Raw genomic sequence first — 12423 nt, 5'->3', positions numbered from 1 at the left:
ATATTTTTGACATGACATCATTTACTTTATGCCCGTTCCCTCTACATATATCCCTTTTATCATAATAGCTGCACAGTTCTCAAGATTAACAGGTATCATCTTCCCTTATAGGGAGGTAAACAGTTTGCCCTAATTGAGTAGCAAGTTTTTGTTTTTGTTTTTTCCCCTCTGTTTACCTTTTTATGATTCTCTGGAGACCTGCATTTGAAGATCAAATTGTCTATTGAGTTCTGGTGTTTTGGTCAGGAAGCTCTGGAAATCCCTTATTTCGTTGAATGACTTTCTCCTTGCCTGAAATGTTATGCTGAACTTTGCTGGGTAGTTGATCCTTGGTTGAAGTCCCAACTCCTTTGCCTTCCGGAATATTGGGTTCCAATTCTTTCGATCTTTTAATGTAGAAGCTGCAAGGTCCTGTGTGATCCTGACTGTGTGTCCTTGATATTTGAATTGTTTCTTTCTGGCTGCTTGTAGTATTTTCTCCTTCACTTGATAGCTTTGGAATTTGGCAACTATATTTCTTGGGGTTTTGAGTTTGGGATCCCTTTCGGGAGGGGAACGGTGGATTCTTTCGATGACTATTTCGCCCTCTGAGTCTAGTACTTCTGGACAGTTTTCCTTGATGATTTCCTGGAAGATATTGTCCAGACTCTTTTCTTCATCATGGGTTTCTGGCAGGCCAATAATTCTTAGATTTTCTCTCCTGGATCTATTTTCCAGGTCAGTTGTTTTTCCAATTAAATATTTTACATTTTCTTCTATCTTTTCATTCTTTAGATTTTGTTTGACTGATTCTTGTTGCCTCATTGAGTCATTAGTTTTTACTTGCCCAATTCTAATCTTCATCGTAGTGTTTTCTTCAGTTAGCTTTTCCATCTGACCAATTTTTCCCTTTAAGGAGCTATTTTCTCCATTTAATTTTTGTACTTCTTTTTCCATTCGACCAATTTTCCCAGTTAGGTTTTGGGTTTCCTTTTCCATCTGATCAATTTTCCCAATTAGGTTTTGGGTTTCCTTTTCCATTTGATTAGCTCTTCCTTTTAGGGAATTATTCTCTCCAATTAATTTTTGAACTTCCTTTTCCATTTCTTCAATTTTCTTTTTCAGGGTGATGTTCTCATCAGTGAATTCTTTTTTTATAGTTTTAAAATCATTGGCCAGTTTTTCTTTTATATCCTTCTTCAGACGTTCCAGGTAATCTAGTTGTGCTTGCGAGAAATTCATAGTCCCATCTGAGGTTTCAGATGGAAGTACAGTCTCAGCTCTAACCTCTTTGGTGTTTGTGTTTTGGTCCTTATCCCCATAGAAAGATTCTATGGTTTTTTCACTTTTCGTCTGCTTTTTCCGATTCATGATGTTGGCTGAGTGTTGTAGCTTTTGGTTCTTTCAGTCAGAAGGTACAGATCTTTAAGTTGAGCTGATGTGTGTCTGGGCTAAAAGCAGGCTTTTGTTTTTTGTTTCCCCGATCAACCCTGGGGTTAGCTTGTTAGGTGTGTGGGAGGTGTGGTCTGGTCTCAGGATATCTCCTCAGCTGACTTGAGGCAAAGGCAAGGTCAGGGGATGGTAATCCCAGCTTCCCTATTGTCTTCCCTTTTCCCCTGGAGGGCTGGGGCACGCCTAGAAGCTAACGCGTGTTCCCGCCCCTCCTGGGGCTCGTCTCCCGGCTCTGAGGCTTGCCTGGGTCTCAGTGCGAATTTTCTCTGCCCTGGGTCATCTGTCCCTCCAGATCGCCTCCACCACAGTAGGAAGAATCCCCCTTTGCCACTTTTCCAGCCTCTGGTGTTATGAGACCACCCGCCCCCTTCTGCTGTTCCCGCTGATCCAGGGTTAATCTGGGGAAGAATTTTATGGTTCCCTCACGGTCATCAGGGGGGAGGAGAGAGCACTTACTGATCACTCTGCCATCCCAGTTCCTGGAAGTTCAAGTAGTGACCCACCGAAGTCCGTCTTCAGGCTGAAGATTTCAAGGGCTGCTGCGCTGATGTCTGGCACTCAGTGGCTCTCACCGGCTCGGCCTGGCTTATCTCCTGCTCCGCTGGTCTCGCCCGCCACTCTCGGGCTCCTCTGGTCCCCTCCGCCCTGCCGCGCTGACCGCGCTGCGCTGTGCGCCGGGGTCTTACCCCAGCGGAACAGATCCCTCCCGTGGACCCTCCGGTCCAGCCTGGGCTCCGAATCCGTCAAAGTCCGTCACCCACTGGATTTTACACCTCCAAAGTCTGGTCAGACTCTCCCCCCAGAGATATCCAGAGGAGCTTTTCCAGGAGCTTAGGTGAGTCGTTGCTTTCACTCCGCCATCTTGGCTCTGCCCCTGACTTAAGTTTCTTAGGGGATCCTGAACCAGAGGAAATACTGACAGTGTCCCAACTCCTCATGCTCAGGGCCAGGATGATAGGAAAGTACTTAATCTTTCTGTTCTTTGATGTGTTCCATAGAAGACTCCCTTCCCCTCCTAGAAAGGAAGAGAATGAGCTTCCTTTGTCAGTAATTTCCACAGTCAGAGCCTGTATCCTTTCCTTTTTCCCCAGACTACAAAAGACTTCCTCAGATTCTGTGTGAATCACCTTCTCTTTGCCCTGCTCAAATGAATCATCATTTTCCTCTCCTGCATACATTTGGGTGAATTTTCATACGTCTCCTTGTCCCCCTGCTCTTAGATAAGGTGCTTCCCACCTGCTCAGTATCTTCCACTGAGTTTTGATATGCAGAGGGGTCTTTTTTTACCCCGCCATTTCCTACCTGTCTTTCCATTTCCTGTCTTCCCTAGTGCTAATTAAGCCTGGACATGCAAATTACTCTGGAACAGCAGTAAGCCTTGAGAAATCATTGGCAGGACGATCAGATGGGCAACTTGCATGACACCCAATAGGGGTAAGAAGCAAAGGGGGATAAGCAATTATTTGTTACATATGCATAGCCCAAATCCAAGGTCATGACATTGACCAGTAATTTCCAGCTTCAAGGCCAGAGTTGCCTGGGTGTTCACATCAACTTCCTGCTAATCCTTCCTCACAGTTTAGGAACTGCTTTCCTATTCCCCTGGAAGCCTCTACTTTAGATTGTGATTCTAAAGAACCTGCACTCAGATACTTTAATGTTGTAATCTTACCTCTTCTCCACTCCCCTCTACATTCTCCCTCCCCCACTATCTTGACCTCAATGACAGTAAAGAGACATACTAATATGGAATTGCTACCAATGCTTAGACAAGTTTCCATCCTTGGTATATCTCTGCTGGCAAGCTAGATGGATGTAGAAGAGAGAAAAAAAATCTAGAAAAAAAAATACTCTGGTTATCTCCAATTCTATCTTCTGACCTAGGGCTTTCCAACCAACAGATTATGATTCATCAGTAGGGTTTCAGAGCCTTCCTAGAAAGGGGGGAGTTATCATTTCCCTTTGTCAGTAATTTGCACTCTCAAGACCTATATCTTTTTCTTCTTCTATATCCGTGCCTAGAGATCAAGCCAAGTCAACAGACAATTATATATTAAGTGCCTACTTTGTGTACTAAAGTGCTGATCAGATTTTGTGAAAGCCAAAAAAAAAAGTAGCTCCTCTTTAGGAAGAAGCTAGGGAACCCAACGATAACTGCTTTCATAATCAGTTAGACAGACTTCAATTCAACATCCATTGAGTTCAACTCAACAACGTTAAGGAAAATCTTAACAAAATTGGAATGGGTTACTTAAGGAAGCATCACTAAGGTCTTCATCCATGGAAATCTCTCAGCAGAAGTTAAATGACCAGTTGGGAATGTTGTGAACAGGATTTATGTTTATCATCATCATCATCATCATTATTTTTATGTAAGTTTAAACATTATGACATACAGGGATATACAAAGTTTAAATAAGGCATAGTCTGCACCTTTAAAGCGGTTGCAATCTTGTAGGGTAATACGACACCAAAATCGATAGCTATAATACAAAATATTTTATATAGTATGTTATTAGTACATTCATTATATAGCAGAATGTTTTGTGAGGTCTGAGGGTCATTACCAGCAGCAGGGGGAGTCCCTGGAGGGAATATAATTTGCCCTGGGCCTTAAAGAAAGAGAATGGTGAGACTAAGGAAAAAGTAATAATAGCATGAGCAAAAGTAGAGAGTGTGGTGTGATTGTGGGGTGTTTAAAAGTCCAGTGTGGAAAATACATGGAGAGCAATGAGATTAGACTGGAAAAAGTATAGAGGTATCAGGTTGTAGACGGCGTTGAATACCAGGTAACAGACTAGAATTTGAGATTTGGCCTCCACCTCAGTGGGCGTGTGGTCCAACTTGTCATCCCCAAAGAACCTTCACTACAACAACGCAACGAGTGATCATCTGGGCTTCTGCTTGAAGATGCCTAGTGACGGGGGAAGTTTCACATTTCTACTTTTTGGATAGCTTAGAAAATTTTTTCTTGCATCAAGTCTACATTTCTTGGTTCTGCCTTTTGGGGCCAGACAGAGTGAGATGAATGTGACTGCCCTTCAAATACTTGAAGACAGTTATCATGCCCTCCCTCCCCATCTTCACTCTCCCTAGTCTTCTCCTGCTTAAACATCCCTAGTTCCTTTATCCAATTCTCATAATATGGCACACACTCAAGGGCCTTCCTCATTTTGACTGCCCCTCTTGCAAGAGCTTGTCAGTGTCTTTCTTAATCTGTGTAAATTTGGTTTAGTAAAATCCATTCCAGAGAGAGCATAATTAGAGGTCCTCTGGTAGTGAGGTAGTGTCAATACTAGAACTGGTCCTGGTGCATTTGTGCTTTTGTATTCGTGTGTTTCTGTAGATGTATGTTTTGTATTTCTACTAAGCATGTGACACAAGGGATCTTATGCCTGAATTAATGAAATGTCACTATGGCATATTGGTAGGGTACTAGGCTTGAACCGGAACTCTGAAATCCCTCTATCTGAACACAGCCTCCTATCTTTCCATCTCTTCCTGTGCTTCACTCCCCCTAAACTTGTCCTTTGTTTTTGACGTATAGTCACTCATTCCGCTTATCTACCTCCTCTCTCCTACTCCCTTACTCCTGTTTTCAATTCACTTTCCTCTCTTCACAATCTTAACCCTATAGTTAGCTCCATTATATTCACTGATTTCTCCTCTGGAATCTCTGGGCCATTGTCCTATTGCCTCTAGCCCCTTGATGACTTCCAGCTGTAGGCTCTACCCACCATGTCCTTTCCCTGATCCTCTGAAGAAGCTAGAAGTCACACAACCAGTCAAATTCCATTCACTACAAATTTGTCGCATCTTATTAAGAGGGCGTTCTTTTTTTCCTTTCTTGGTTTCATTATTGCGTTCCTCCTGGTGGTTTGTTTCAGATTTTCTCTTCTCTTTTCAAATCTCCCAAAGGACCAGTTTGTACTTTGTTATGTATTCAGTTGGCACTAAATTTTGACAAGCTGCTGTGATGTGCTGCCCATTTTCTACTCAATCCTTGATCACTAAACCTGGACTTACTTTAAGATAATCTTTTTTAAAAATAAAAAAGTCAAGAAGTGTTTTATCTATTTAATTTTATATTTTTTTGTTACACTTTTGAGTTCTCAGTTGTCTCCCTCCCAATCCTGCACATTAGAGAAGGCCAACATTTCACACACACACACACACACACACACACACATGCACATGTAAGCATGATTTTACATACATATGCAGCTAGTAAGTGTCTGAGGCCAGATTTGAAGTCAGAAAGATGAATCTTTCTTACCTCAGGCCTGGCACTGGATGCACTATGGCATCACCTCACCACCCATTCTTGGCATATAGTAAATGTTTTGTTGTTTGTCCGTTCTTAAAGGGAACCAGTGTCATCAGGAAGGTGATGTCTTGGCTTGCAAGTGAACTGGATTTGAATGAGGCTTAATAATGAATTTGAATGAATAATGAATTAATAAATGTTGGTTGATGACATATATATCACAGTCTCCTGATTGTACCAGAACCTATCATTGAGTCTTTTAGGATTGAGGGAGTCTTTGCTATTCTCTTATCACTTTTTTCTTTTCCCCCCATTTTCCTCTAGGGCAACTGGGCTAGGTAATTATTTCTTAGAAATTTCCAAATGGGGACAAAGGGCGAGGGAGCTGGGGGATATTCCCAGTCAGAGCACTTGTGACTCAAATGGATAGGGAGCCCTCACTATGGAAGCTGTCAATAGAAAGGAAAAGAGTCATTCATTCTTTCATTGAGGCTGGTAAAAGGTGTCAGATGAGTTACATATTTTCATGGCTTGCTTCTGTTGTGTCACCACCGGAACCAGTTATGATAGATCCATTGTGGTATCCTCAGTGACATGGTGTTCTGGACACCCATCAGGAAAGTATGAGGGAGTTGTCTTTATGATATACAGTAACAGACTGACATGTCACATTCATTTTGACAGTTCTGTTGATTGTTAAAATATGAGGCATATCTATCTTTTTCAACCTATGCAAAAGTAAGCCAGCATATAGTTACTTGAAAATAAGTTCCCAGATCTGTGAAGAAGGCAAATATTGGAGCAAATGGAAGGATTAATTCTTCTCCAGGGCAGGAAGAAGAGGTCAATATGAAAAAGCAACATAAAATACTACCAGTATCTCCCAAATATCAAATCAACATAGTTTCTATCAGAGTTTGACACCTTTGCCTTAGATAATGGGAAACCACTTTGTCAGAGTTTTTGGTCTAGAACTCACTTGACTTCCAAGTTTTCTGAGAAATTATCTGCTTCCCATTTAGCCTCTTTTTAGGTAATTGACTAGGATTATTAATGGCAAATGAAAAATAGGGTCAGATAAGAGCATAAGCTTTTTAATGCCTTTGATTTATGCCAGGAATTATGCCAATGTCTAAAACCAGGTAACCATCAACTTATTGAATAAAAGTTGCATGAGAGGAGCTTAGGTTTATCGACTGTTACCACAAGATTGTGCAGTAATTAATCTTTGGTAATCACAGTTCTTTGAAAGAGTTATTATGCAAAACTATTTGGTTTATATAACAAATCAGTGTATACATAGCACTTCATATGTTTCATAAAACACTTTTCTATCAGTAGTGAAATGTAAACTCATTCAAGGCTGAGGTGATTTTCATGTTTCCCTTTGTATTCCCAGAGCCTATACAGGCAGTGTTGCATTATAGATGGAGAATTGTGGAGACTTGGATTCAAGTCCATTTTCTGACATTTTAGTGGCTTTGTGACCATAAGTTATGAAGAAGGTGCCAATTTACATTGTTAGAGGAAGTTTCCTTATCTGGAATTTCTCTGGATCAGTGAAATCACAAGTCTAATTCCTATCTCCTTAGTTTTGTGTGTACCTTCTATAGACATGGGTACTTAATAAATATTGCTTGTTTAACCAACAGACCATGTTGAGGAATATTGCCTTCCATTTCCCCTCCCTCCTTTAACAGAATGCAGGCCTTTTGTCTCTTTCCAGGGTTCTTTCCACTATATCAGATTAGCTCCACCCTCCCATATAACTTATATGGCAGAAAATTTGTGATTGATAGGCATTTTCTAACTTTATTCACAATATTGTATCACCCTTAATAATTATTAGATTGTATGTTACTTAGTGGCAAAGTCACTTGGTATGCTGAAGTCAGCTCTTCCGGGCTCTTGCAGATTCTTAAATTTTTCAGTGTGAGCACTGATACCTAGGGTTAACACTGCAAATTAGAACTTGATTTATTGTTTTGCTGCTTGTCTAGACTTAAGAAAGCGTTAATAACACAGAATAAATTTGAAAGAATATACTGTGTGTGGTTTGTTGTGTGTGTGTGTGTGTGTGTGTGTGTCTTGGGTATTTTTTGTAGAGACAGTTGTCTCTACATTTACCTTGGTAGACCCAAGTCTAACATTTCTTAATATCAGCAGTCAAGCAATAAGCATTTATTAGGTTCCTACGATGTGCCAGGCACTGAAACACAGTTGGTGCACACTTAATATTTGTTGAATGAGTGAATTCAAATCCTGTATGCAGCTTAATGTGCTTGGCAGCTTTTGCAAGAGGAATGCAGTCTCACTGTCTAAGAGAGATCTTTGTCAACAGCACCCTAAGATATTGCCAATATCAGCTCTCCCTCTTACATCAGTCCCTACATCAACCCTGTGTCTGCAAGGCTATACCTGAGAAGGAATACAAGCTACATCGTGAGTCCTGCTTGCAGGGACTTACTTCAAACTCACCTTCATGGCCATACCATTGATTCAGAAGCAAAGTAATCAAAAGCAGAGCAGACATTTGAAGGAAAGGGGAAGAAATATTGCACAGGAGGATTGAGTAGGAGGCAGTTGAGTGCCGCAGTGGATGGAGGAGAGGGGGTGTGTGTGGGGAGGGTTTGGAGTTAGGAAGACCTGAATTTGAGTTTTATCCCAGACACTTACTACCTGTGCGATCTAGGACAAATTAACATCCCTCAGCTTCAGTTTTCTCATCTATGAAATGAGGATAGCAACAAGGCCTTTCAGGGTTGTTGTGGGGATCAAGTGATATAACCTATGTAAAGCTTTTTCCTTTAAGTTTAAAGCTTGAAGTGCTATGAAAATGTTAGTTATCATTATCACATAGTAGTTGAAGTAGTAGTAGGAGTAATCTGACTTCTCTTTGCATATGCTGAATGGCGTTATTCCTCTAAGACACACACTTGATAGACTTTTAAAAAACACCGCTGTTGTAAGGTTCTGAAAAGTGCAGTTGAGGAAGGACTGGAGAATGTGACAATGGATTCTCCTGTGGACTATGGATGGAAAGGGGCAGATGGCAAACTGCTTGGGGATCTGTGTGGAGAGAATGTTCCTGTGAATAGATGCTTGTACTTCTTTGTAATAACTAAGACTGATGTTCACGTGGGATAAGATGGATTTATCTGTCTTCTGGAACAGGGCTGCTGGAATTGGCATTATGGCTGTGATCCTGGGGATCTTGCTTCTCCTTAGTTGCTGGTATTGCAAGAGACGCAGCGGCTACAAAACCCTGAAGGTTGGTACTGTTCACATTTCCTTTTAATACGCTGGCTAAGTAAGGAAATTTTCACCTGGTACCCTAATAGAAGGATTTTCTGAAGGATTGGAAAACAAATTAAAATTTTTTTTTCTATTATCTTGTCCCACATCCCAAGTCGCAGCTGTTAAACAGCTAATGATAAGTGTGTACACAGGGCGTAAAAAATAACAAAAGAAAATTAAGTCAAGATTTTCTTATTTTTACATGATGTGATAAAATGCTTTCTGGGTCTTCAAACAAAGCAGAAATTTCAAAAATTTTGGAATTGATTTGTATGTATGTTGTGGGGGAGGGACAGTGTATTTCTCTAACATTAATAATCTCATTTCATGCCAAGCATTTATTCCTTTTTCTTTACCATTTCCTCTGAATTGCTGAAGAATCTATTGGGAAAAAAATCATTGGACAGAAAGATTGCAATGAGGCTGCAGAGGCTTTGTGAGAGAAAGACTAGGGAGATAGAGAAAATTTGCAATTGATGAAGGTTGCTCTATCTTTTCCAGTCTAGGGACTTGGGGTGGAGTCCTTGTAGGCTCTTTCAGAGTGGGATGGCTTCTTGCAAAAGGTGGGAATTGGGCTCAGTCTTGCAGGAAACCAGGGAAACCAGGAAATAGGAACCAATCAGGCAGAGAAGGTAGTTATGCTTTCATGACCCCATTTGGGGCTTTCTTGGCAAAGATACTGGAATGGTTTGCCATTTCCTTTTCCAGTTCATTTTACAAATGAAGAAATGGAGGCAAACAAAGTTAAGAGACTTGCCCAAGGTCACACAGCTAGTAAATGTCCGAGGCTAGATTTGAACTCAGGAAGATGAGTCTTCCTGACTCCAGGTCTGGCAGTCTATATACTGTGCCACCTAAGGGCCCCTGCACCTTAACCTCTCACCTTAATAAAAACAAAACAAAATGTAGCAACCAATAGGACATTAACAACTTCTTATCCTGTCACTTGATGAACAAGCATTTATTAAGTACTTACTATGTGCCAGTCATAGCTCTAAGTATTACTTTATTATATACGGAAAAATTTTATGAGAATCTACATATACATTTAAAACATTCTCAATGAGAGTGTTATTAGGGAACAGGCAGACATTCACAAATGGTATTCCATAGTATCCACAAGTGACTGAAAAATAAAGTGAATGTGACATCTCATTGTGATTATTATATATCCTCTATAAAATAGTGTTCTCTTTGGTAGAGCAAAAAAGGCTTTCCTCAAAAAACGGTATCTCCAATGTCTATGCCAAAATTAAAGGTATCTCTTGTGTCTATGGCAAATATAAAATTCCTTGAAAGACCATGTCAGCCAAGAAAAACAACTCACATCTCTCACATGGTGCTTTACTGTTGACAGGGTGCTACTGTCTTCACAATGTCATGTGCCCTCTGAAGTCGTGCTCCAGCATCTTATTGGGACATGAAGGTGATGATCCTGGGTGTTTGAACTTGTGCCAGAAGGGCATGAGCTCTTGCAAATTCTACATCATGCTAAAAAGTATGATACCAGTAACAGGCTGCCTGCTGTTTGGGAACCAACCTAGCTGAGTACAGAGGTTCATCCCCAGTGTGCTGGCCATAGGATGATGAATTCTTTGGTCATGACCAACCCATGAAACTATGTAGGTCTGGGGGTGAATGATAGCCATATGGACATGTTCATTATAATAAATGAAATCAGAAGGTATAACAAAGTTGCAGCTAAATGGAAGGAGAGCTCACAAATTTTATCTCTCCAAAATCTTTATGATAATAATCTCTGTACATACAAAAAACATCTTGGATGAAAATATGACAGAGATAGGCAGGCTGTGGCAGATAATTTTCTAGAGTATTCCATGTCTCTTCTACCACAAATTGTGTAGAGAATATAAGATTCCATTTGTTTTTATTGTTTATTGACTATTTAAAAAACATTTATTTCACTTGGTTGAGCAAAATGTAACTTTAAAGCCTTCTTCTAATAAGATGTCTGCCATGCATATGTTAAGATTATCTAAGTTTCTCTGATACAACACAACAGAGGTAACTTTGTTCAGTGATATCTGGTGACTGGTATCAAACAAAACATAAAATAGACAGATGTATATTAACCAAGCCTTTGTCATGGGGGGATACTGAGCCCATAGTCTGAATGGAAGATGGAATCCTTATAGATGTTGAAGTCCTCCAGATGCTTCCAATGAATGCAACAATCCCCAGAATATTATTGAGCCTTTGAAATGAGATTTACATTTTCTTAACAGCTTATTGTAACGATTTCCAAAATCAAGTGGACAGAGATTCTCCAATGTTCAAAGAATGACATGTACATAGGTGGATGACAAATAGCACAGCTATTCTACCAGTACATACACTGAGGACAGATAACAAAAGTGAATAGTAAATTAGGAACAGAACTGATTTAGAGAAGGAAAACAAGTTGGATCAAATTTGAGAAAACTGGCCCTACTTTCAATGTTCTCAAGTTTCTCTTGGAAACAAAGACATGTCTTTTAAATAACATTGTTCTTCCGATGATTCTATAGAGCTATGTCTGAAAAATTAAAAAAGTCATGCAAAGGACAATGAAGAAATACATGAGGGGCATAAATCAGCTGAAGTATATTATCAACAATGAATTATGCACAAAAATGCTGTCAAAGACATCAAAGAGATGTGTGAACATTAAAGAAAAGGGATTATGGATGGAGTCCATGCAATATTGGTATCTGTCTAATGTTAAGAACTAGAGGAAGGTTCAAGTATGCGGGGCAGCTAGATGGTGTGGTGGAAAGGGTATCAGGCCTAGAGTCAGGAAGACCTGAGTTCAAATGTGGCCTCAGATACCTACTAGCTGTGTGACCCTGGGCAAGTCATTTAATCCTATTGCCTTAGTTTCCTCATCTGTAAAAGGGGCAGCTAGGTAGTGCAGTGGATAGAGCACCAGTGCAGGAGTTAGGAGGACCTGAGTTCAGATCTCACCTCAGACACTTGACACTCACTAGCTGTGAGTGGGCAAGTCACTTAACCCCAATTGCCTCATCCTGGGTCATCTCCAGTCATCCTGATGAATATCTGGTCATTGGATTCCGATGGCTCTGGAGAAGAAGTGAGGCTGGTGACCTGCACAGCCCTCCCTCACTCAAAACAAAGTCAAGTGCAAGTCATGTCATTATTTCTCTGATGGCATGGTCTTTTTTGGCAACGAAGGAAAAACGCACACGTTATCTGTAAAATGAGCTGGAGAAGGAAATGGCAAATCACTCAATTATCTTTACCAAGAAACCCTCAAATGGGGTCATGGAGAGTCAGACATGACTCAAATGAGTAAACAACCACAAAGCAAGTGTGTTGCTTGGACCTCATAGAGGGTTTCTTGAAGGAGATGGACAAGAGCTCTCCAAGGTGAGAAAGAACATAATGAGATGTGACCAGTACCATTGGAG

The 12423-nt window shown here is 40.6% G+C and overlaps 1 protein-coding gene across 1 annotated transcript in view; it reads left to right on the top strand.

Moving 5' to 3' along the window:
- MLANA (melan-A) overlaps window positions 1-12423 on the top strand; it is a 32363-nt gene that overhangs the window by 10819 nt on the left and 9121 nt on the right. Inside the window, exon 3 of the mRNA XM_072597056.1 lies at window positions 8873-8969. Coding sequence (XP_072453157.1) covers window positions 8873-8969 — 97 coding nt within the window. The remainder of the gene's footprint in view (window positions 1-8872; window positions 8970-12423) is intronic.

Source organism: Notamacropus eugenii, chromosome 1 (genome assembly GCF_028372415.1).
Source record: "Notamacropus eugenii isolate mMacEug1 chromosome 1, mMacEug1.pri_v2, whole genome shotgun sequence".
In the NCBI taxonomy this organism is placed as follows: Eukaryota; Metazoa; Chordata; class Mammalia; order Diprotodontia; family Macropodidae; genus Notamacropus; species Notamacropus eugenii.
Note: the sequence above shows the minus strand (reverse complement) of the source record. Positions and strands in the feature narration are given on the sequence as shown.